The sequence below is a fragment of the Heterodontus francisci genome, chromosome 2 (assembly GCF_036365525.1).
Source record: "Heterodontus francisci isolate sHetFra1 chromosome 2, sHetFra1.hap1, whole genome shotgun sequence".
Taxonomy (NCBI): domain Eukaryota; kingdom Metazoa; phylum Chordata; class Chondrichthyes; order Heterodontiformes; family Heterodontidae; genus Heterodontus; species Heterodontus francisci.
In genome coordinates, this window is record NC_090372.1 from 91,270,255 (window position 1) to 91,294,539 (window position 24,285).

A 24,285-nucleotide genomic window follows, 5' to 3' on the forward strand; every position below is an offset into this window, starting at 1 on the left:
ACAAAGAGGACAAATCCAACTCGGCCAATTACTGCCCTATCAGTCTACTCCCTATAGTCAGCAAAGTGATGGAAGGTGTCATCAACAGTGCTATTAACTGGCATCAAGCAGCACTTGCTTAGCAATAACCTGCTCAATGACGCTCAGTTTGGGTTCCGCCAGTGCCGCTCAGCTCCTGACCTCATTACAGCCTTGTTCCAAACATGGACAAGAGAGTTGAACTCCAGGTGAGGTGAGAGTGCCCTTGACATCAAAGCAGCATTTGACTGAGTATGGCATCAAGGAGCCCTAATAAAACTGGAGTCAATGAAAGTCAGGGCAAAAACTCCCTGTGTGGCGATCTGGCAGAATAGCCAGAGACTTTGCATGCTATGACTCAGATTTTGGAGATGTCCATCCAGGGCTTGAGTACCACACATTCTTTGTCATCTGGCCTCCTCCACTGACAGATTGGTGGTTGCAGTGGAGAGGCCGATCCTGGATGCAATGCATAACCTTACAGAGAGAGTGACCTCCATCAGAGCATTAGAGATCTGACTCTGATGCTCAGGCGACAGTTTGAGGCTGCTCATCCCTCTGAGGGTAGCACAGAGGACCAATTGAACCTCAGGAGGGCACAGGGGCAGCAGCCGATTTCATATGGGAGCTCCTCAGTGGCACCTTGAGAAGCTGTGGCCCACACGGCCTCGGGCAGGCAAAGGACGCCTGCCAAAGTCATCCAGAGCAATGCGGCAGCCTGACCAGCCACCTGCCTCTGGTGTGGCTGGCGGCGAGGGATTGCCCACACACCCGAGCACGCGCAAACGTTTCCAAAAAAAAAAAAATCACACTAACAGCACTCCGGGGTCACTGGTGCAGTTTGTAAATATTTATCTGGCATATAAACGCACCAGTTATTAAATTTTTTACTTGGCATTTTTACATGACACAGGTCATTGCTGATGATTGCAGATATGGTTGATCTGCATGAGAAGGATTATTTGATAGGTGACACATGTGGGCTGGGTGGTGCTTGATAGAACGATGGCCCAGTTCAGATCAAATTTCCCCCTGAAGGAGAGTGCCTCTGCCCTTCCAGCTCCTGTCACTGCCTCATCTGTGACTGCCCTGTCAGCTTATGGTTGATGAGACTCTGTCCAGGAGAAATGCCCGAGTATTAGAGCCTCCCGGGTCTCCTTTGCACTCAACTCCACCTGGCCTTCAGCTCCCTCTCCCTGCCATTCAGCTGGCTGCGGCCCTCTTCCTCATCCGTATCACCATCCTCGTCTGAGGAAGCCTCACGTGCACCTTGATCATCCTCCAGGGCCTCTCCCCTCTCCATTGCCAGGTTATGTAAGGTGCAGCAGGCGACCATAATTCTATAGACCCTTGATGGCGAGTACTGGAGGGCTCCACCTGCGTGATCGAGACACCTAAATTTCATTTTGAGAAGACCTATAGTCTGTTCTATGGTCGCTCTGGTCGCCGCATGGCTCTCATTGTAACACTCCTTTGCATCATTTCATGGGTTCCTCACCAGTGTCATCAGCAGATAACCAAGCATCCATCCTTGCAGGCATTCAGGAGGGCTGAATAGTGCTGACACCTGGGAGTTCCACAGAATGAATGCATCGTGACTGCTCCCAGGGTAACATGCACACACCTGCATGATTCCCTTACGATGGTCACAGATGAGCTGAAGATTCATTGAGTGGAACCCCTTGCGATTAAGGAAGGCCCCTGACTGACCTGAAGGTGATCTAATAGCCACATGAGTACAGTCTATTACATCCTGAACCACTGGGAACCCAGCAATGGTGCTGAAGCCTCTGGCTCTCTTGGCCTCACTGGCAGTATCCGTCTTGAAGTTGATGAAATGGTTGGCATGCTTGAACATGGCATCAATCACAACCTTTATGCAGTGATGCGCTGATGCCTGGGAGACTCTGCTCATGTCTGCCGAGGAAGCCTGAAACGAGCCTGATACATAGAAATTCTGTGTTACCCGCACCGGATGGCCACCCACGCAGTTTGAAGCAACCTCCGCTGCCAGCGTCTTAGAGAGATGTGACAGCCTCCCGTGACAGCCGCAGTCTTCTGCGGCACTGGCGTTCTGACAGTTGCAGGAAGCTCAAACGCGGGTGGTAGGCCCTGCCTGCTGGATAGGCTCGTCTCCTGACAGGTGTTTGCACCTGGGCCACTCTGCCACCTTCTCCCCCTCCCCCATTATGAGGCTGCATGGGGCCAGCAGGCTGCGGTGTTTCCCTGGTCAGCTGTCCTCCTGTCCCTCCTTGGGGCGTAGTCCTCCTCATTAGATTAGCCGCCTTCAGAGTGCACAATTCCCACTGCTGTGGCCTACGGATGCAATTACTTCAGGTATTACCAGCCTGCTGTAAGGAAAGGCGCACACAACCCCCTCCCTTTCACCCAAGAAATCAATACTGCTGGGGTCCGATCAGGAATGAGTAACACTCAGATGAACCCTGCTGAACAAGCTGAAATGACCACAAACTGTAAAGTCACACAAATAAATAATAACCAACAAAACAGTACCTCCAAGCCCCTCTCAGATACACTGCCTGCCACTCTTAAACCTGCTGGGTTCCCAACACACTCCTCTACTCGTTTTACAGCTGTAAAATCTGACAACCAACGTAAAATTGCTGTCAATTGGTGTTTTCACAAGCTAAATTACTCTTTCTACCAAAATGCAACACTTCACACCTCCTTTGGGATTTTTTTAAATTAAGAGACACTGTATGAATACAAGCTGCTTTTGTTAAATTGCAAACCACAGACAGAAAATGAAGTCTTCTCATACTTATCAAAGTATTCAAATTCATCAACACCAGAAAGATGAATCCACAGAAATTCAATCCTGTTAGATCACAATTCATAATTTTAAAACTGATTGTCTAATCTGAAGCTATTTGTAAACATGAGACCATTCCAGTGTCGAGTCTGCCGTGTCATGAAACATCCATAAAATTTCCCCTGTGGGAATATGAGGAAAATAACCTTGAAAAAAAAATGATTTTGAAAATACATCCTATTCTGTGGCTGAGAAACATATTTTCAAGACACACAAACTTCAACTTCTGTAACTTTACAAATATTTCTAATAGTCCTGGGGTAGATCAGAATATTACAGCAGGCATGTTGTTTCCGCTGTTACATACATATTAAAACCTGAAGATTTTGGTTACTCAAAGTACACAGATAGGAAGATCCCAGGTTAATTCCTTGGTCTGATCCCGAGTCAGCTCATCTTCACAGAAGCGGTAATGATTGTTTGGAGGGAGGAGGGGTGACTGTGACCAAACGAGCCCTGATTTTGGGAGAGAGGTTGCCCTTCCCATTTTCCAGCTGGAAGTGTAGATGCTGGACGAGGGCTGGATCAGGCTTGGATATGGGACTGTCTACGCTTAAAGTTTATTGAACGTTCTAAGGAGTTCTACATCTACAAATGAATTGTATGTATTAAAAAGCCTTTAAAGATTTAAAATGCACCAAGTAGAACATTGGTCGACGATTCAGTCATTGGATTACAGTGAAGCCCTTAATCACCTTATCTCACTTTTACAACTCACCTGATGGACAGTTTCCCAGAAGTATTGGCATGGATACTGATCACTATGTGCATTTAACTGCAGGAGAGAGGAAAATAGGAAGGAAGAAAACAATTCTTATCCCAGACAAAAATCATAAATTTCAACAAAAAAAAACTTACATGGGACTGTTGTTCCAAATCGCATGGGATTCATTACGATGAGCCTGTTCTTTAAACTCCGTCGTCCCACACCTTGAGCTCCTATCAAAACCAGGGTCTTCCTCTGAAAAGGTGGCATTCTGGCTACTTCCTCATAAATCATGATTTCATGTCGATCAAACTCTTGATGTGAATCCAGTAAAAATATTAGAAACAAATATTCTTCACAATGTAAAATTCTAACAATATGGAAGATATTTTAATCAGTCAGGTTTAGTCAACTAGAAATAAAATTCAAAACAAAAAATGACTTTACACAATTAAAATCACAATTGTATCGATAAGTTAACAACTTGTCAGCTCCTTGCATCAAGGTGAGGACCTGCGAAACAAAAGATTAAATAAAGTCACCCAATATGCATTTGTTTGCCTCAGTCGATCAGAGTCAAAAAGTTGTGGGTTTAAGCCCACATCAGGCTCAAGCACGTAATTTAGGCTGACACATCAATGCAGCATTGAGAAAATACTGTATTACCAGAGATACCATCCTTTCGACGAGACATTATAGTGAGGCCCTATCTGCTTCAGATTATTTTCAAACATGAAAAACTAAACTTATATGGTCTTTTCTTAAAACTGGTGAGAGGTCAATCCTGTGGCTCTTAGAATTGCCTCAGAGTCTTGAATGTTTGACTTGTGCTTCAGTGATACAATACTTTAAATATACTACGAGGTGATCTAAAGTGTCAGCTTTGGCTCGCTGGTAGTATTCTCACCTGCAAATCAGAAGATTGCGTGTTTAAGTTACACTTTGAGATGTTCAGAGGTTGTGAAAAGGACTTTGATAAATTCAATTTCTTTCATTGGCAAGAACACTATACAGTTTAAGCACAACTTCCTCTGAATTGTACTGTACTATTTTGGCTAGATAGTTCAACATTTTATTGGCTTTGATTGCGGTTCTGCAATATTTGGGCATGTTGAATGTCAAGTGCAAGACCCCCAAGATCTCGGTTTCAAATTTTGGTCTCGCCTTAGACAGTCTTTCGGCTTGCAATAGATTTATAGTCACAGCCTTCCTGGACACTCCCGTAAGCAGTCTGTCTTGCATTTATGGATGTGCTGATGCTTCCCAATATTTAACTATATGACAGCATAACCTATAAGAATTGTACCCCCTTATGATCTGAACTAGATATTCGTATACTTTACACATGCTACTTCAATCTCTTTGGAGATTAACGGAGAAAAAATAGTAGTGTAAGGGTTATGATACGGAATTTGTAATCCAAAGTCCTGGACTAACAATGCAGAAACACAAGTTCAAATCCCACCGCGGCTGTTTAGCAATTTACATTGTTAAAAAATTTTAAATAAAAATCAGAATATGAAAAGCTGGGATCAGTGAAGAGAGAACGTGAAGTTAGTAAATTGTCTTTAAAAGCCAACTGGTTCACTAGTTTTCTTTAGGGAAGGTAAGTTGCTGGCCTTACCCAGTCTAGCTTACACGTAACTCCTGTTCCACACCATTGTGCCATCTGAAGTAACCTAGCAAGTCATTCAGTTGTATTAAGCTGCTCCAAAGAATAAAACTTCCTCACCTAACAGCATTGTGGGAGCATCTTCACTACATGCATCTCAACAGTTCCATAAGGTGGCCCACCATCATCTTCCCAGAACAACTAGGAGTGGGCAATAAAATGCCAGTCTTGCCAGTGAAACCCATATTCGAATAAAATAAGGCCAAAAACAAATAGTTAAAGATGAACCACAATTATGATTGGGTTCAGTTAATTCAATCCTTACAACTTTTCTTCAAATAATAACATGAAATAATGCATGCACCATGCTTCCCTAGATTAGTGATCATATTATTTGACAAACAAAATAACTTCAAACTAGCTTTCTACATTCTCCTTTGGATCCCGACATTTCTTGCCCTTTCAGTTTTCATTTTAAAATCAGGTTGCTTTTACAGACTTTTCTAGTCATTGACTGTCTGCCTATGACTCTGAATTTGTGTTTTCTTTCCCCTACCCAGAGAGGAGAGTCTACCCCAGACAACAACTGCAAAGCAGCCTGGTCCAAGGCCAAACCCCAGCACTATGGGTGAGAGGTTTTTTATTATAGATTTTTAAAACAAAAACAGTCGCCAGGTCAAAATCCTAGAGAACCCTTCCTAAAAGAACTGTGGGTGTGCCTACACCACACAGACTATAGCAGTTCCACCTTCGAGGGCAATTAGGGATGGGCAATAATTGCTGGTCTTGCCAGTGACACCCATATCTTAAATATAAAAAACGAATTACATATGGTTAACACCATATGAGACCCACCTCTTGTTCCTTGATCCTATTCCCACTAAACTGCTGACCACCCAACCTCTCTTCCTGGCCCAACATTAGCTGATATTGTTAACAGTCGTCTCAATTCAGTTGCTGTCCCCCTTTCGTTTAAACCTAGAATCATCGCCCCGCTACTCAAAAATACAACTCCTGACCCTATCGATCTTGCAAACTACCACCCTGTCTTCATCCTCCCTTGAATATATTCAATGACTCAGCCTCCACTGCTCGCTGGGGAAGAGAATCCCAAATGCAAATGACTCTCGGACAGAAGAAATACCTCATTGCCTTCTTAAAAGGGAGACTTCTAATTTTGAAACTAGTCCTAGATTCCCCCATGAGGGGAAACATCCTCGCAGCCCCCTCAGAATCTCAAATGTTTTAATAAGATCAGCTCTCATCCTTCTAAACTCCAATGAGCATAGGCACAACCTACTCAACCTTTCTGCATAAGACAACCCCTGCACTCCAGGAATCAGCCTAGTGAACCTTCTCTGAGCTGCTTCTAATGTGTATATCTCTCCTTAAGGAGAGCAAAACTGTACGTAATACTCTAGGTGTGGTCTCACCAAAGCCCCGTACAGTTGTAGCAAGACTTCCTTAATTTTATACTCCATTTCCCCTTGCAATAAATGCTAACATTCCGTTTGCCTTCCTAATTACTTGCTGTACCTGCATCCTAACTTGTGATTCATGTACAAGGACACCCAGATCCCTCTGCCAAAGTGGACCAACTCACATTTTCCCACATTAGACTTCATCTGCCAAATTTTTACCACTCACTTAAGCTATCTATATCTCTTTGCAGACTCTTTGGGAGGAATTTTATGCTCTTCCCCATAATGAGTTTGGAGGCAAGGAGACGATATAAAATCGGGCAGGACTGCAGCGGTGGGGGACCCCGTCTCCAGACAAATTAAGTCCAGATCGGGAAGGTTAGTGAACAGCCTTCCCGCCCCACCGCCAATTGAGGCCCTTAAGTGGGCAATTAATGCCCAATTAAGGGCATCATCTTGCTGCTGCTGGAACTAGCCCAGCAGTGGGCATGGAGAGAATGCCAAGCAATCCAATGTGGGTTGCTTGCTGGCTCTGGGGTATTTTTTTGGGGGGGGTGCGGGATCCCTCGTCAAAGACACTTTAGTGCCTGAATAAGGGACATGGCATCGGGAAGGGGTTGCCCACGGACAGCCACCACCCTGCTCTTACTTTCAAACCCCTCCCCTGCAAAACTGTTCCCACTGAGACTTACCCGTGTCCTGGTTCTATTGCCTCAAGTGAGTGCTCTACCAGCAGCAGTCACCGCCCCCGCAGTGGCTCTGCTCAGTTAAAGAGCAGCTGGCTTCTGGTTGGCCAGCAGCTCTCAGCAGGCGGGATTTTTCCTGCCGCGGTCCTTGATCCCAGAAAAGGCCCGCTGGCTATCCCCTTAAGCGCCTAACTGGCACTTGATCCGGCGGGCCTTCCCCAAAGGAGGCGACACGGGGTTCTCACCAGTGCTTTTGCCAGTTGTCAAGACCCCTGTAGCCAAGATAAAATCCCAGCCTTTGTGTCCTCAACTCCACTTTCCTGCCTGCCTGCACCATAACCCTTTACTCCCTTGTAGATCAAAAATCTGTCTAACTCAGCCATCTTTGTCTTCACAACTTGCTTTCCACCTACCTTTGTATCGTACCAAATTTGGCTACAATACACTTGGTCCCTTTATCCAAGTCATTGATACAGATCATAAATACTTGTGATCCTAGCACCGATTCCTGTGGCACTCCACTAGTTACAGCTTGCCAATCTGAAAATGACTTATTTATCCTGACTTTCCATTTCCTGTTAGTTAGCCAATCCTGCATCCATGCTGATATATTACTCCCAACACCATTAGCTCTTACAAAAGGTCACGAGCTGAAACATTAACTCTGTTTCTCTCTCCACAATTGCTGCCTAACCTGAATATTTCCAGCAGTTTGTTTTTGTTGACCATGAGCTCCAATCTTATGTAATAATCTTTTATATGGCACCTTATCAAATGCCTTTTGGAAACCCAAATACATTACATCTACTATAATAAAAGCAAAATATTGCAGATGCTGGAAATCTGAAATAAAAACAGCAAGTGCTGTAAATACTCAGCAGATCAGGCGGCACCTGTGGAAACAGAAGCAATGTTAACATTTCAGGTCTGTGACCTTCCATCAGAACTGGAAAAGCTTAGAAAAGAATTAGGTTTTAAGCCACTGAAGCAGATGGCATGGTGGGGAATAGAACAAAAGGAAAGGTGTGTGTTAGAGCAGAGGACAAAAAAGATTAAATAACAAAGCTGTCATGGGACAAAGGCAAGAGTGGTTAAAGACAAAACATTAGCCCATCTACTGGTCCCCCTTTACACCCTGCTCGTTACATCCTCAAAGAACTTTAATAAATTTGTCAAACACAATTTCCTTTTCCATAAAAGGATGTTGATCTACCTGTGATATTCTAAATGCCCTGCTACTACTTTCTTGATAATGGATTCTGGCATTTTCCCAATGAAGATATTAAGCTAACTGGTTTATAGTTTTCCACTTTGTCACCCCCCCCACCCACCACCTTTCTTGAATAGAGGTGTTACATTTGTGGTTTTCCAAACCACTGGGATCTTTCCAGAATCTAGGGAATTTTGAAAGATTACAACCAATGCATCCACCATCCCTGCTGCCACTTCTTTTAAGACCCTAGGATGCAGACCATCAGGTCTAGTCCCAGTAGTTTTCCTAGTACTTTTTCTCTAGCGACAGTGATTGCTTTTACGTTCCTCCGTTTTGCCTCTTAATTTTCTATTATTCTTAGGATGCTTTTTGTATATTCTACTGTGAAGACAGGTACAAAATATTTGTTCAAAGACTCTGCCATTTCCTTGGTTTTTTTTTTTATTAATTCCCCAGTCTCATCCTCTAAGGGACCAACATTTACTTTAGCTACTTTCTTCCTTTTCATATATTTGTAAAAGCTTTTACTAGGTTTTCATATTTCTTGCAGTGTACTCTCATACTCTAATTTCTCCCTTTTTTTTTAAAAAAAGTCGTCCTCTGCTGGTTTCTAAAATTTTCCCAATCTTATTTGTTTTATTTATTTAGAGATACAGCACTGAAACAGGCCCTTCGGCCCACAGAGTCTGCGCCGGCCATCAACCACCCATTTATACTAATCCTACATTAATCCCATATTCCCTACCACATCCCTACAATTCTCCTCCCGACACTAGGTCGGATTTACAATGGCCAATTTACCTATCCACCTGCAAGTCTTCGGCTGTGGGGAGAAACCAGAGCACCCGGCTGAAACCCACGCGGTCACGGAGAACTTGCAAACTCCACACAGGCAGTACCCAGAATCGAACCCGGGTCGCTGGAGCTATTTGAGGCTGCGGTGCTAGCCACTGGCCTAACACTAATATCTTTGCAGCATTGCATGCCTTCTCTTTCAATTGGATTCCATCCTTAACTTCCTTAGTTAGCCACGGATGGTGCACCCTTCTCAGAGTCTTTCTCAATGAAATATATCTTTGTTGAGAGTTATGAAATATCGCCTTAAATGTCTGCCACTGCTTCTCTACTGTCTTACTTTTTAAACTTGGTTTCCCAATGCACTTTAGCCAACTCAGTCTTCCTACCCTTGTAATTGCCTCTATTTAAGTTTACACTAGCTTTAGACCCAAATTTCTCACCCTCAAACTGAATGTGAAATTTTATCAGGTTATGACCACTTGTTTAGAGAATCCTTTACTATGAAGTCCTTTATTAATCCTGTCTGATTACACACTACTAAGTCTAAAAGAGCCTGCTCCCATTGGTTCCAGAATGTATTGCTTTAAGAAACTGTCTCTAATACACTATGAAATCATCTTACCTTTGCCAATTTGATTAGTCCAATCTATATGATGATTAAAATCACCTACGATAATTGCAGTACCTTTCCTACAAGCCCCCATTATTTCTTGATTTATATTCTGCTGTGGAGACAGATACAAGACACTAGAGAAGCTGTTGTTGCTATAATCAATGGAGAAAAAAAAACTCAATTAGCTATTGACTGTCTTTTTAACAAAAAATTCATTCATGGGATGTGGGTGTCACTGGCTCGGCCAGCATTTATTGCCTGTCCCTAATTGCCCTCGAGAAGGTGGTGGTGAGCTGCCTTCTTGAACCGCTGCAGTCCATGTGAGGTAGGTACACCCACAGTGCTGTAGGAAGGGAGTTCCAGGATTTTGACCCAGCGACAGTGAAGGAATGGCAATATAGTTCCAAGTCAGGATGGTGCGTGACTTGGAGGGGAACTTGCAGGTGGTGGTGTTCCCATGCATTTGCTGCCCTTGTCCTTCTAGTTGGTAGAGGTCACGGGTTTGGAAAGTGCTATGTAAGGAGCCTTGGTGCGTTGCTGCAGTGCATCTTGTAGATGGTAGACTGTGCGCTGGTGAAGGGAGTGAATGTTTGTGGATGGGGTGCCAATCAAGCGGGCTGCTTTGGCCTGGATGGTGTCGAGCTTCTTGAGTGTTGTTGGAGCTGCACCCATCCAGGCAAGTGGAGAGTATTCCATCACACTCCTGACTTGTGTCATGTAGATGGACAGGCTTTGGGGAGTCAGGAGATGAGTTACTTGCCTCAGGATTCCTAGCCTCTGACCTGCTCTTGTAGCAATGGTATTTATATGGCTACTCCAGTTCAGTTTCTGGTCAATGGTAGCCCCTAGGATGTTGATAGTGGAGGATTCAGCAATGGTAATGCCATTGAATGTCATGGGGAGATGGTAAGATTCTGTCTTGTTGGAGATGGTCATTGCCTGGCAGTAGTGTGGCACAAATGTTACTTGCCACTTATCAGCTCAAGCCTGGATATTGCCCAGGTCTTGCTGCATTTCTACACGGACTGCTTCAGTATTTGAGTCGTCGCGAACGGTGAACATTGTGTAATCATCAGCGAATAATACCACTTCTGACCTTATGATTGAAGGAAGGTCATTGATGAATCAGCTGAAGATGGTTGGGCCTCGGACACTACCTTAAGGAACTCCTGCAGTGCTGTCCTGGAGCTCAGATGATTGACCTCCAAAAACCACAACCATCTTCCTTTGCGTTAGGTATGACTCCAACCAGTGGAGAGTTTTCCCTGATTCCCATTGACTCCAGTTTTGCGAGGGCTCCTTGATGCCATACTCAGTCAACTGCTGCCTTGATGTCAAGGGCAGTCACTCTCACCTCGAGTTCAACTCTTTTGTCCATGTTTGAACCAAGGCTGTGATGAGGTCAGGAGCTGAGTGGCCATGGCAGAACCCAAATTGAGCGTCACTGAGCAGGTTATTGCTAAGCAAGTGCTGCTTGATGGCACTGTTGATGACACCTTCCATCACTTTACTGATGATAGAGAGTAGGCTGATGGGGCGGTAATTGGCCGGGTTCGACTTGTCCTGCTTTTTCTGTACAGGACATACCTGGGCAATATTCCACATTGCCGGGTAGCTGCCAGTGTTGTAGCTGTACTGGAACAGCTTGGCTAGGGGTGCAGCAAGTTCTTGAGCACAGGTCTTCAGTATTGCCGGAATATAGTCATAACCCATAGCCTTTGCCGTATGCAGTGCCTTCAGTCGTTTCTTGATATCACACGGAGTGATTCGAATTGGCTGAAGTCTGGCATCTGTGACACTGGGGACTGCAGGAGGAGGCCGAGACCGATCGTCAACTCGGCACTTCTGGCTGAAGATTGTTGCAAATGCTTCAGCCTTATCTTACGCACTGATGTGCTGGGTTCCCCCATCATTGAGGATGGGGATATTTGTGAAGCCACCTCCCCCAGTTAGTTGTTTAATTGTCCACCACCATTCACGGCTGGATGTGGCAGGACTGCAGAGCTTAGATCTGATCCATTGGTTATGGGATCGCTTAGCTCTGTCTATTGCATGCTGCTTACACAATTTGGCACACAAGTAGTCCTGTGTTGAAGCTTCATCAGGTTGACACCTCATTTTGAGGTATGCCTGGTGCTGCTCCTGGCATGACCTCCTGCACTCTTCATTGAACCAGGGTTAGTCTCCTGGCTTGATGGTAATGGTAGAGTGGGAGATATGCTGGGCCATGAGGTCACAGATTGTGGTTACGTACAATTCTGCTGCTGCTGATGGCCCACAGCGCCTCATAGATACCCAGTTTTGCATTGCTAGATCTGTTCGAAATCTATCCCATTTAGCACTGTGATAATGCCACACAACACGATGGATGGTATCCTCAATGTGAAGGCGGGACTTCGTCTCCACAAGGACTGTGCAGTAGTCACTCCTACCAATACTGTCATGGACAGATGCATCTGCGGCAGGCAGATTGGTGAGGACGAGGTCAAACATGTTTTTCCCTCACCACCTGCCGCAGACCCAGTCAAGCAGCTATGTCCTTTAGGACTCTGCCAGCTCGGTCAGTAGTGGTGCTACCAAGCCACTCTTGGTGATGGTTATTGAAGTCCCCCACCCAGAGTACATTCTGCACCCTTGCCATCCTCAGTGCTTCTTCCAAGTATTGTTCAACGTGGAGGAGTACTGATTCTTCAGCTGAGGGAGAGTGGTAGGTGGTAATCAGCAGGAGGTTTCCTTGCCCATGTTTGACCTGATGCCATGAGACTTGATGGGATCCGGAGTCGATGTTGAGGATTCCCTGGGCAACTCCCTCCCTACTGTATACCAATGTGCCGCCACCTCTGCTCGCTCTGTCCTGCCGGTGGGACAAGACATACCCGGGGATAGTGCTGGCGGTATCTGGGACGTTGTCTGTAAGGTATGATTCCGTGAGTATGACGGTGTCAGGCTGTTGCTTGACTAGTCTGTGGGACAACTCTCCCAACTTTGTTACAAGTCCCCAGATATTAGTAAGGAGGACTTTCCAGGGTCAACAGGGCTGGGTTTGCCGTTGTCGTTTCCGGTGCCTAGGTTGATGCCGGGTGGTCCGTCCGGTTTCATTCCTTTTTATTGACTTCATCCACCCACATCTTCCTCCAAATATATGAAAACACCTTGCTTTAAAATCATAATATTGAAAAGTAACTTTTCCAAATCATGTGAAAATTTTACCATATAATCTCAAAACTTGAACCCCTTAACTTCATCCGTAGCTTTTTCAACAAATTTTGTAAAGTATGCGTGTTGCCCACTTATTTTCCCTACTGGAGTACTTTACACTTTCAAAATAAATTTAATCAGAAACTAGTCTACCCACTTACCTGTTTTGTCTAACTCATTTCTGAGCTGCTTCCTCAGATTGCACTAATGCATTTTATTTGACTTCACATGTTAATGACCCCACCTACCACTTCACTGAATGTACAGAAATGCATTGTGATTTTTGGAATTCTATATACATATCATAGTTATCCGTGGAGCTATCATAGCCCTATCTGGAGTGCACTGGCATGTCATTTTCTAAGTATACAATAAGACTGGTCTGGTAGAGTCTTCTCTTTCTGAATCCAAAATCGGCAGCTCTTTACTTTGTTATTACTGTACAGATAATCCTCAAGTTTATTCCCGATAACTGATTCCATCATTTCAAACAATAAAGATTAATTGCTCTATAGTAGCCTGCATCTGGTGTGTCCGAACACCTCGCATTCCATCCTATCACAAATCCAAACACAAACTCCTCCTCCATGTCCACAAACTCCCAGGTGTCACCCCACATCACACTCTGGATTCTGCAACCCACCAAGTTCAGACCATCTATTTTTTGAACCTCTCCCCATGTAATTCATGCAACATTTTCAACTTTCATCTTTATTTAATTCCCACTCTACTGAAAACTTTACCATGTTTTCATCACCTCTGAGCTCAACTCCTCTAAAACCCCTTCCTGGCGCCCCAGGCTCGGGCATTAGAGCACATCAATGTCTCATTCTGAGCTCCGTTAGCCCATCATCCTGATGGCAGAGCATTTACCCTTCTCGGCCTTACTCTCAACTCCCTCCCTAAATCCCTCCATCTTTAAAAGTTTCTCAAAAATCTATCCTTTTCACTATCACTGCTACTAGCATTACTGTCACTTGTGTTTGCTTATATTTGCATTTTCCCTATCGATATTTAAGAAAATTAAATAGCATTATCGCTTATGAAAACTAGTCACATTAATTAGCAATGATTAAATCAGTTAAATTTCCAAAATGGAAAAGCTGAAATACTCAAGCTTTTGATCTTGAAAATCAGTATAACCATTAAACACATCCTCTTACCTGCATTTTTGGTTGTGAGGTACATAATTTTTTTCTTCTTTTTACCAATTATTGTTCCACAAAATGGTCCTGATCAAAGAACAAAACAGAATTTGAGAAAACGTTTTCTCTATTCCATCCATGAGCCTTTAAGCATGCTATGCCAACTTCAAAAGCGTTGAACAGCTTACCAGATGAACCTGAAAGATCCCAGTCCCGTTTAACAAAGGCTTTCCTCTTTTCTTCTAACATCTGACTGGGAATTAGGCCCGCACTTCTTCCTCCCTTCATTTGATAAGCCTGAAATTAAACACAACTACTCCAATTATCTTTCGCTAGTGATGACATTTGCTGATGTACACCTTATCCTAAGGAAAGAGTAATCCTTTTTATCTTTGCAAGTACAGCCTATTGTCTTACCACTAGTGCTTTCTGAAGTTATGGAACATGCTCATTAATTCTCAAATAGTCATTTATCTTGAAAGATGAGGCCTAATCCAGGGTTGCAAATATGGTTTTCAGCATTACTGTTTCACTAATGATCTTAATTCCTGCTTTGCAGACATTTAAAATAGTGAACACTGGTTATACATGTATCATCGTCTTTTGACCAGATCTAGCACAGTGTACTTTTAAATAAGCTGTCAGATGACCTACCACCAAAAGCGGTAGTTACTGCAATCCAGTTTCACTTCAATTCAATCTGTCTGATCAGTAATTGACGGCTCACCCAGAGTTATTTTCCATTAACTCATGCACTTCTTGAGGATGTCCTCTCTTCCATCCTGTGCTTTCTTCATAATGATTTGTTACCGTCTTCATTCAGCCCTCTCCATTCTCACTCCACATTCAACCGCCTTCAGATTATGACACGCTTCATATGCAAAATCTACACCTCTCAGCAAGTGGTTGAATGAAGTTGCTGGATGCTTTGATGGCAAGGAAGATTTATAGCTTTCTATGGAAAGATGAGCTAGATACATGCAGTAATCTTGTGTTACTTGAAGGTTATTGATTGCCATGCAGTCTTTGCCAAATTGTAGTAATTGCTTCATTCATCCATCGATCATAGCAAAAACATCAAATGCCAATGAGCATCACAAATTATCAGCGTAAATAGCCCAAGCCTGAATAAAGAATGAAAACGACTCCAATTTGAATAAAAGCACTAAAGAATTACATTTAATGCTTTAAAAAAAAACACACACACACCGTTTTGCACGATACCAATGCAATCTTGCAGTAACTTGTGAACAAAGTTATCTAACCCCTCAATAGTCTCATCATTGTATCTTGTTCTATAACCCTTAACTATAGATAGATCCTTGCATTTGCGCAGCATTCTTGACATCAAAACATTTTACAGAACTTCACATTGAATTTGGACTTGTGAAATGGGGAGGGCAGGACAGAAGGCAAGTCTACTAAGTGTCCTCAATAATGGGATGCTGCTCAGTGGGGACAGGGGATGAAGAGAAGAGAAAATGGCTGAATTTTGGTGGAAACGCTGCTTAGAGGGGAATGTGAAAGAGAACTGTGGTTTTGAAAGCTTTGGTGTGTTTGACAGGGAAAAATGCTGCTGTGAGGGCAATCTTGCATCTTGGAAATGGTGCCTGAGGCGGTTTCCAGGACAGTGCCAGCAGTAGTGTGAGTGGCCATGTCCAAGGAAATTCCGGAAAGAGAAAAAGAACACACAGGCTCTCAGGTTGCAATGGGGCCACAATGCAAGAAAATTCATTGGAACCTGGCTAAGAACGCTAAGCTCTGCTCTTCCAGAGGGACTCAGTATAGGAATGCTGTTCAGTACATGGAACAGTGTGAAGTTGTGGTGCAGAAAAATTAGGCCTTGTCCATTCCAGCGCAAGTTAAATTTTAATGATGCAGGAAGCTTTAATTACTGCCAAATAGCTTCTCTGGTACTGAAAATTACTTTTCTGCAAATATGGAGTTTCATTGTCTCATTCCTTCAGGTAAAAATATTAAACTGTCATTTTCTATCACCTATCTCTTTGTCTCTTAATCCTATCTTTTTTTCCCTCTTTCACTTCCTGTACATAATTTGACAATTAAATATTCTGGCACTTCCTGGTTCAGACTGCACTCATTAGCAATTCTTCAATCTGATTGGTTAAGATGAGACATAGTTTCTTGCCCTGCAAAACGCACTGTGCTGTAATGGTTTCTTAATTACATTATGTTCCAGTGCACAAGAAGTCTGTTAGTATAATAAACTGCTAGCACAGTTTGATCTCCACAGAGATCAAAATTCAGGCCAATAATATGCAGCCTTGTGCTACCCTAATTGGTACAATTACTACAGCTTCTATTGATTAAAAACATCAAAAATTGTCATATTTGAAAGAAAATCTACACTGAAAAACTGGAAGTCTTATCTGTAAAATTAAGCAGTAGCCCCAGTTGTGTATTTATAATATGAATCTTGCAAAGAAAGGTGAGGGAATCAGATACATCTTGAATGCCAAGAAAAAACCCTATTTAAAAACAAATTACATTGTGATTGTACAGGAATGAGAGCAGCACCACAGAAAACGTATACTAAAATGACGACTGGGATGAGGCATTATGGGGGAAAGAAAGGCTCAATAATTGGTGTTTTTTTTTACCGCAAGAGAAGTTAAGGAGATCAAATGGAAGTTTTCAAGATTATGAAAAGTTAAGAAAATACTGAGATTGTTTCTAGTAGCTTGTGGATCAGTAGTGGAGGAAAAGAAGAAGGATCACCAGAAGCCCAAAAGGGAAAGATAGTAGCATTCTTTCAGCAAATGTTAGTGGAACATGGAATGCTCTACCAAAGGTGGCTATCGAGGCACAGACCACAGCATAATTTAAAAAGAAATTGGATAAGTATCTGTAAAATGTTAGAGGAAGGGATTCCAGCAGATGATTCCAGTTGAAGAGCTACCACCAGTATAGGCCTGAGACACAATGGCCGGGATTTAACATGGAGGTGGTCGCCCCGCGCACCAGCTAGAAAGTCAGGGTGAGCCTGCCTCCATCAGCCCTGGAAGCCAAGACTGGATTTTATAGTTGCCAGGCAATTAGTTGCCTGAGATCAGAGCTTCCGCCCACTGAGCAGATGCCCCACCTCCAAGAGCTGCCGGCCAATCAGAGGGCCGATAGTTCTTTCAATCCAGTAATACCACCGATACTGTAGTGGGCCCAAGACCAGCAGCAGTGCTGGGGGGCCGGAGAAAGTTAAGTCAGGCGAGCTCACTGCGGCTTGACCGAGAGGCTGGGGTGGTGGGGTTTCTTCAAGCGTGGGCAACCCTTGCCGCTGGGTTTGGGAGTGCCTCCATGTGGCAAGGAAGCCTGAACAGGAGGGAGGAGCACCCCCACCAACCCCCCAAGCCTGCAGTCAGGCAAGGCACCTCCCAACATCCCACCCGATTTTATGCCCACCAGTTCTGGGCAGGGGGGGGGGGGTGCGGGGTGGTATAATTCCAGCCCAAGTATGCTCCTTTTGTGCAGTAGCTTCTAAGACTTGGATTCATAGGAACATAGGACTTAGGAGCAGGAATAGTTCATTCTGCCCTTTGAGCCTGCTCCATCATTCAATAAGATCATGGCTGATCTGGCTGCGGTCTCAATTCCACTTTCCTTTCTGTTCCCCCCAATAACTCCCTTGTCTATCAAAAATCTATAACTCAGCCTTGAATAAATTCAATTACCCAGGCTCCACTGCTTTCAGGGAAAGAGAATTCCACAGTCTAACAACCCTCAAAGAAAATATTGCTAATTTCCGTCTTAAAAGGGAGACCTCTTATTCTTAAACTGTGTCCCCTAATTATTCCCCTAATTCTAGTTTCCCTCACAAGATGAAACATCCACTCTATCAAGTCCCCTCAGGATCTTACATGTTTCAACAAAATCACCCCTTATTCTTCTAAACTCCAATCTGTTCAACCTTTCATAAGATAAGCCCTTCATCCCTGGAATTAGTCGAGTGATCCTTCTCTGAACTGCTACTAACGCAATTATATCTTTTTTCAAATAAGGAGATTCATTTCATTATTAGTGCCAAGATCAACAACAATCCAATTCTACCAAACAGAAACAAAACAAAAATTATCTAGCAGCATAGAATTATCTTAAAAAATTATTTTATATTGGCTAACTTTAGTCTGTAATTTTTTCACCAGGTATTAAACAGTAAAAATGGCTACTGACAAATTCACTGTTTAATTTTCCACTTCAACTGCAAAGCGTAAGGGAGCTGTGTAATCACAATTGGGGATCGAAACCCTAAATCCAAGTTCGCCGTGTACGTTAAACCTACCCTCACTAAACAGTAAAAATTAGATGCATTATGGAATTCTAAAAGATACATGTACCTCACGAATGGGATAATTAGATTGCTCACACGATATATCACAAATCCATTCTGGTCCTGACCAAAAAACAATTATATCCCCTGGGTTTTCACAAGGTTACTATATAAATTGACTACATTCTTACAACACAGACAAAGAAACACACAAATTTTGTGATCATATTTAGAATATAAACCTTTTAGAAACAGGAAAAGTTAATTTGGGTCAATACACTTGTTCCTTTTAGATTTATCCCAAACCCCTATCTAGCTGACACTTACACTGCTTACTTCAGTGGCCTGTTTTGGTGATCTATTCCACAATTCAATCATATTTCAAGGCTTCCCTGCTTACTTTCAATTTATTAAGCTACATTCCTGGCTATTTTAACCATTCAGGATAGTAAATAATTTGCATGAATCAACTTTGAAGATTTTGAGTGAACTAATTATAGAGTCAGAGTTATACAGCACAGAAACAGGCCCTTTGGCCCATCGTGTCTGTGCCGGCCATCCAGCACCCAACTATTGTAATCCCATATTCCTGCACTTGGCCCATAGCCTTGTATGCTATAGCATTTCAAGTGCTCATCTAAATACTTCTTAAATGTTGCGAGGGTTCCTGCCTCCACCACCTCTTCAGGCAGTGCATTCCAGATTCCAACCACCCTCTGGGTGAAAAAAACTTTTCCTCAAATCCCCCCTAAACCTCCTGCCCCTTACCTTAAATCTATGCCTCCTGGTTCTTGACCCCTCCGCTAAGGAAAAAAGTTTCTTCCTATCTAACCTATCAAGGCCCCTCATAATTTTGTACACCTCAATCATGTTCCCCCTCAGCCTTCTCTGCTCTAAGGAAAACCCCAGCCTTTTCAGTCTCTCCTCATAGCTGAAATGCTCCAGCCCAGGCAACATCCTGGTGAATCTCCTCTGCACCCTCTCCAGTGCAATCACATCCTTCCTATAGTGTGGTGACCAGACCCGTACACAGTACGCCAGTTGTGGCCTAACTAGCGTTTTATATAGCTCCATCATATCCTCCCTGCTCTTATATTCTATGCCTCGGCTAATAAAGGCAAGTATCCCATATGCCTTCCTCACCATCTTATCTACCTGTGCTGCTGCCTTCAGTGATCAATGAACAAGTAAACCAGGGTCCTTCTGACCCCCATGTACTTCCTAGGGTCCTACCATCCATTGTATATTCCCTTGCCTTGTTAGTCCTCCCAAAATGCATTACCTCACACTTCTCAGGATTAAATTCCATTTGCCACTGCTCCACCCATTTTACCAGCCAATCTATATCTCCGTAATCTAAGGCTTCCCTCCTCACTATTTACAACACCACCAATTTTAGTGTCATCTGCGAACTTACTTATCATACCTCCTATATTCACATCTAAGTCATTAATGTAAATGTTGATCTTCATAAAGTTTCCTCTTCATGTGTTGATTCCATTCCATCTAAAGGCAACAAATGCTGCTGCCAGACCTGAATATTTCCAGCATTTTATTTATTTCAAATTTCCAACATCTGCAGTATTTTGCTTTTATAAATGTATGTGTTGTTCTACAGTCTGGGTATTTATGTAATGAATTTTCAAACACATTTTTGAAGGAAAGTTAGTGCATATAAGTACAAACTTTAGTAAATAGCATGTTCAATGCTGTGTAATCTCAAAACATGAAATCTCTTCAGAAAAAGATTTTATCTTGAATTTTCTCTCTGAAGATTATAATACTGCCGCATGCAGTATGTGAAAATAACCACTTGATGGTTGGTTAGAAACAATCTGGATGAAACTAATGAAAAAGTTTTCAAAGCCTAAAACCAAATGAAAATCAATCGGAGAAAAGAATTTTTTCCCTCTCAAATCTTAACTTGGAAAATGTAATATTTCAAACTCTGTGGAAAAAGTACCTACATGACTAAATTTTTTTAGCCCCCTCAACAAGACAAAAAAAAACCCTGCATCTAAAAGTATGAAACCAAATCTTGGGCATACCAAAAATTGCCATATCAGGAAATCTTGCACATTGTTAAGTCCTCAACATTGTAGATAATAAGGTTTCCACTCCAGGAGCATCTATTTGGAAAATCTGCAGTGTAGTATCAGGTTCACAGCAATGTGAAATGATACAGGATCTGTCAGAAAGCCTGAATGCAGGACTGTTCCACCTTTAAGCAGGAGCTATTTTGGAACCCAAGCATATGGTTAAAGTGTCTGTAGGCTCAATAGGAGTCAACAAATGTAGCAACCATTTGAAGCAATTCTGGTTTGACAAAAACACAAATAAAACAATTATAACTATCTGCTGTGGGGAAAGCAAGGGGAAAGATAAGAGTGAAGTATTCTGTTATTGTCCAGTGATTATTTTACATACCTTATTTAAATACTAGTCAGCCAATGCTTCATAGTTCTACAGAATTTTTTTTATTCATTCTCAGGATTTGAGCACCTGAAGACATGCATTTAAGTGGAGATTTAGTTAAACATTATTCAAAAAGTATTTACTTGTCCTCTGGGTCTTAGATTTACTTGAAATAAAAAACCATCAATGCAATGCAGAAAAGTTGAGCCAACCTGCCACCAATTGAGATCTTCTCGATTCACAACTTGAAGGATGTCCCCTCTGGAAAACTTTAATCCTGCCTCTTTGCAGGGGATTAAGCTGTCATTGGCTGGATTGTAATCAAAATGGCATTTCACAAACACCTGCAACAGATTGGAGCATGTTATAAAACAATCATACTAAAAAGATTAGCATTACTGAAAGTTGGTAAGTCCTGGACTGGATGGAATGCATCCTAGGCTGCTGAAAGAAGCGACCTTCGAAATAAGAAATATTGATCACAATCTTTCTCAATGCTCATTGGATACAAGAGTAGAACCATAGGATTACAGGGTTGCTAATGTCATGCCACTATTCAAGAAAGGGGAGAGCAATAAACATTTCTTCCATCCCAATGAAGTAGTATTTATCAGAGCCACATACTGAATACTGAACTCCCGCTGAGTGCGCATCCTGTTCCATGTGGGAACTCCAGGACATTTCTTGTATCCTGGATAACCACATGTACAGGAAGTGTCATTAGCAACAGCAGCTCAAGCTTTGTGTTTTTGAACTTCAGCAGCAGCATGTGTCGTTGCAGTACATCTATGAGTCTGAGAACTACATGGATAGCACATTTCTGGATGTGGTCACCCTGCAGCTAAAGGGTGTGCAGGTAGATTGTGAATGGGTGACTGTCAGGCAGTCAAGGAAGACCAGGCAGGTAGTGTAGGAATCCTCCAAGTGTACATCGCTTCACCTTCCAACCAAAATTCAGTTCTGAATGTTGATGAGTGTGATGGTACATCTGGAGAGAGTGCCAGAGATTGCAGGAGGAAGAGTGGGAAATCAATAGTGATAGGGGATTTTCGACAATAATACTGAAGACCTGTGCTCCAGAACTTGCCACGCCCCTAGCCAAGCTGTTCCAGTACAGCTACAACACTGGCATCTACCCGGCAATGTGGAAAATTGCCCAGGTATGTCCTGTCCACAAAAAGCAGGACAAGTCGAACCTGGCCAATTACTGCCCTATCAGTCTATTCTCAATCATCAGTAAAGTGATGGAAGGTGTCTTCGACAATGCTATTAAGCGACACTTGCTTAGCAATAACTTGCTCACTGACGCTCAGTTTGCATTCCACCAGGGCTACTCAGCTCCTGACCTTATTACAGCCCTGGTTCAAACATGGACAAAAGAGCTGAACTCCAAAGGTAAGGTGAGAATGACTGCCCTTGACATCAAGGCAGCATTTCACTGAGTCTGGCATCAAGAAGCCCCAGCAAAACTGGAGTCAATGGGAATCAGGGGGAAAACTCTCCACTGGTTGGAGTCACACGTAGCACAGAGGATGATTGTGGCTGTTGGAGGTCAATCATCTCAGCTCTAGGACATCACTGCAGGAGATCCTCGGCCCAACCATCTTCAGCTGCTTCATCAATGACCTTCCTTCATTCATAAGGTCAGAAGTGGGGGTGTTCGCTGATGATTGTGCAACGCTCAGCACCATTCGCGACTCCTCAGATACTGAAGCAGTCCGTGAAGAAATGCAGAAAGACCTGGACAATATCCAGGCTTGGGCTGATAAGTAGCAAGTAACATTCAGGCCACACAACTGCTTGGCAATGACCATCTCCAACAAGAGAGAATCTAACCATCTCCCCTTGACATTCAATAGCTTACCATCGCTGAATCCCCCACTATCAACATCCTAGGGGCTACCATTGGCCAGAAACTGAACTGGAATAGCCATATAAATACAATGGCTACAAAAGCAGGTCACAGGCTAGGAATCCTGCAGCGAGTAACTCCCTCCTGACTCCCCAAAGCCTGTCCACCAATCACAAGGCACAAGTCAGGAATGTGATGGAATACTCTCCACTTGTTTGGATGGGTGCAGCTCCAACACAAGAAGCTCGACACCATCCAGGGCAAAGTATCCCGCTTGATTGGCACCCCATCCACAAACATTCACTCCTTCCACCACCGTCGCGCAGTGGCAGCTGTGTGAACCATCTACAAGATGCACTGCAGCAACGCACCAAGGCTCTTTCAACAGCATCTTCCAAACCCGCCACCTTTTCCACCTAGAAGGACAAGGCAGCAACACCACCACCTGCAAGTTCCCCTCCAAGCCACACACCATCCTGACTTGGAACTATCTAACCGTTCCTTCACTGTCGCTGGGTCAAAATTGTGGAACTCCCTTCCTAACAGCACTGTGGGTGTACCTACCTCACATGGACTGCAACGGTTCAAGAAGGCAGCTCACCACCACCTTCTCAAGGGCAATTAGGGATGGGCAATAAATGCTGGCATAGCCAGCTACGCCCACATCCCATAACTGGATAGAAAAAACGCTCTATAAAGGGTTTTCGTAGGGAAAGCTTTGGAGGTATACTCAGCTCTTTCAGATGAACACGTATGAGACTATGACAGAGTAAAGACTGCTGTTCTCAATGCCCATGAGTTGATACCAGAAACTTAGGCAAAAATTCAGGAATTTTAAAAAAGAATTTGTTGAAGAGAAAGAAATGAGGTTTGATAGGTGGTTTAGAGCACTGAAGCTTGTGCAAGATTTTGAGAGCCTTAGGGAAGTAATTCTGATAACTCAAAAACAATGTCTCTTCAGGAATAAAGGTCCCACCTGGACGAACATAAAATTGGCAAAATAAAGGATGCCGCTGTAATGGCAGATGATTACGAACTGATCCACAAAAGGAGCAAGTCCAAGCCCCAGTTTGGAAACTTTGAGACGCTGGAGATATAAGAAGCTTGATAATGAAGTGAAATCTGGTTCTAATGAGAAAGACTAAAGTAAGGTCACAGACGCACCGCAGGTCAGCAAAAAAGAAAGTGAGGAAAAGTTTGGTTTGAGGTGTCGACATGTTATTTCTGCCCTAAGAAAGGACATGTAAACGCTGAGTGTTGGGAGTGAAAAAAACAAGCCCACTGCACACGTACAGTCAAATGGCATTTCCACAGGAGATACTGTCCCAGTGGGTGGTGTTCACATCAAGCAGGTAGTTTCTCCCACATTCACAGAGAGTGAATAAGGTTGCAGAAGGCTATAGAGGTTTTCTGTTTAAGGGTGAAGTATCCTCAGTCGTCTGGTGAAGCAGGCAAGTCGATTGTCATCCTTAGAGATACAGGGAAAGTGGTCA

At 43.3% G+C, this 24,285-nt stretch overlaps 1 protein-coding gene across 1 annotated transcript in view; it reads right to left on the reverse strand.

Annotated features, from left to right (window-relative positions):
- Positions 1 to 24,285, reverse strand: part of LOC137380641 (protein PALS2-like) — a 183,819-nt gene that overhangs the window by 22,257 nt on the left and 137,277 nt on the right. Inside the window, exons 6-9 of the mRNA XM_068052805.1 lie at positions 21,153 to 21,284; positions 14,432 to 14,540; positions 14,262 to 14,330; positions 3,710 to 3,871 (exon numbers count right to left, since the gene is read on the reverse strand). Of these exons, the coding sequence (XP_067908906.1) occupies positions 3,710 to 3,871; positions 14,262 to 14,330; positions 14,432 to 14,540; positions 21,153 to 21,284 (472 nt within the window). The remainder of the gene's footprint in view (positions 1 to 3,709; positions 3,872 to 14,261; positions 14,331 to 14,431; positions 14,541 to 21,152; positions 21,285 to 24,285) is intronic.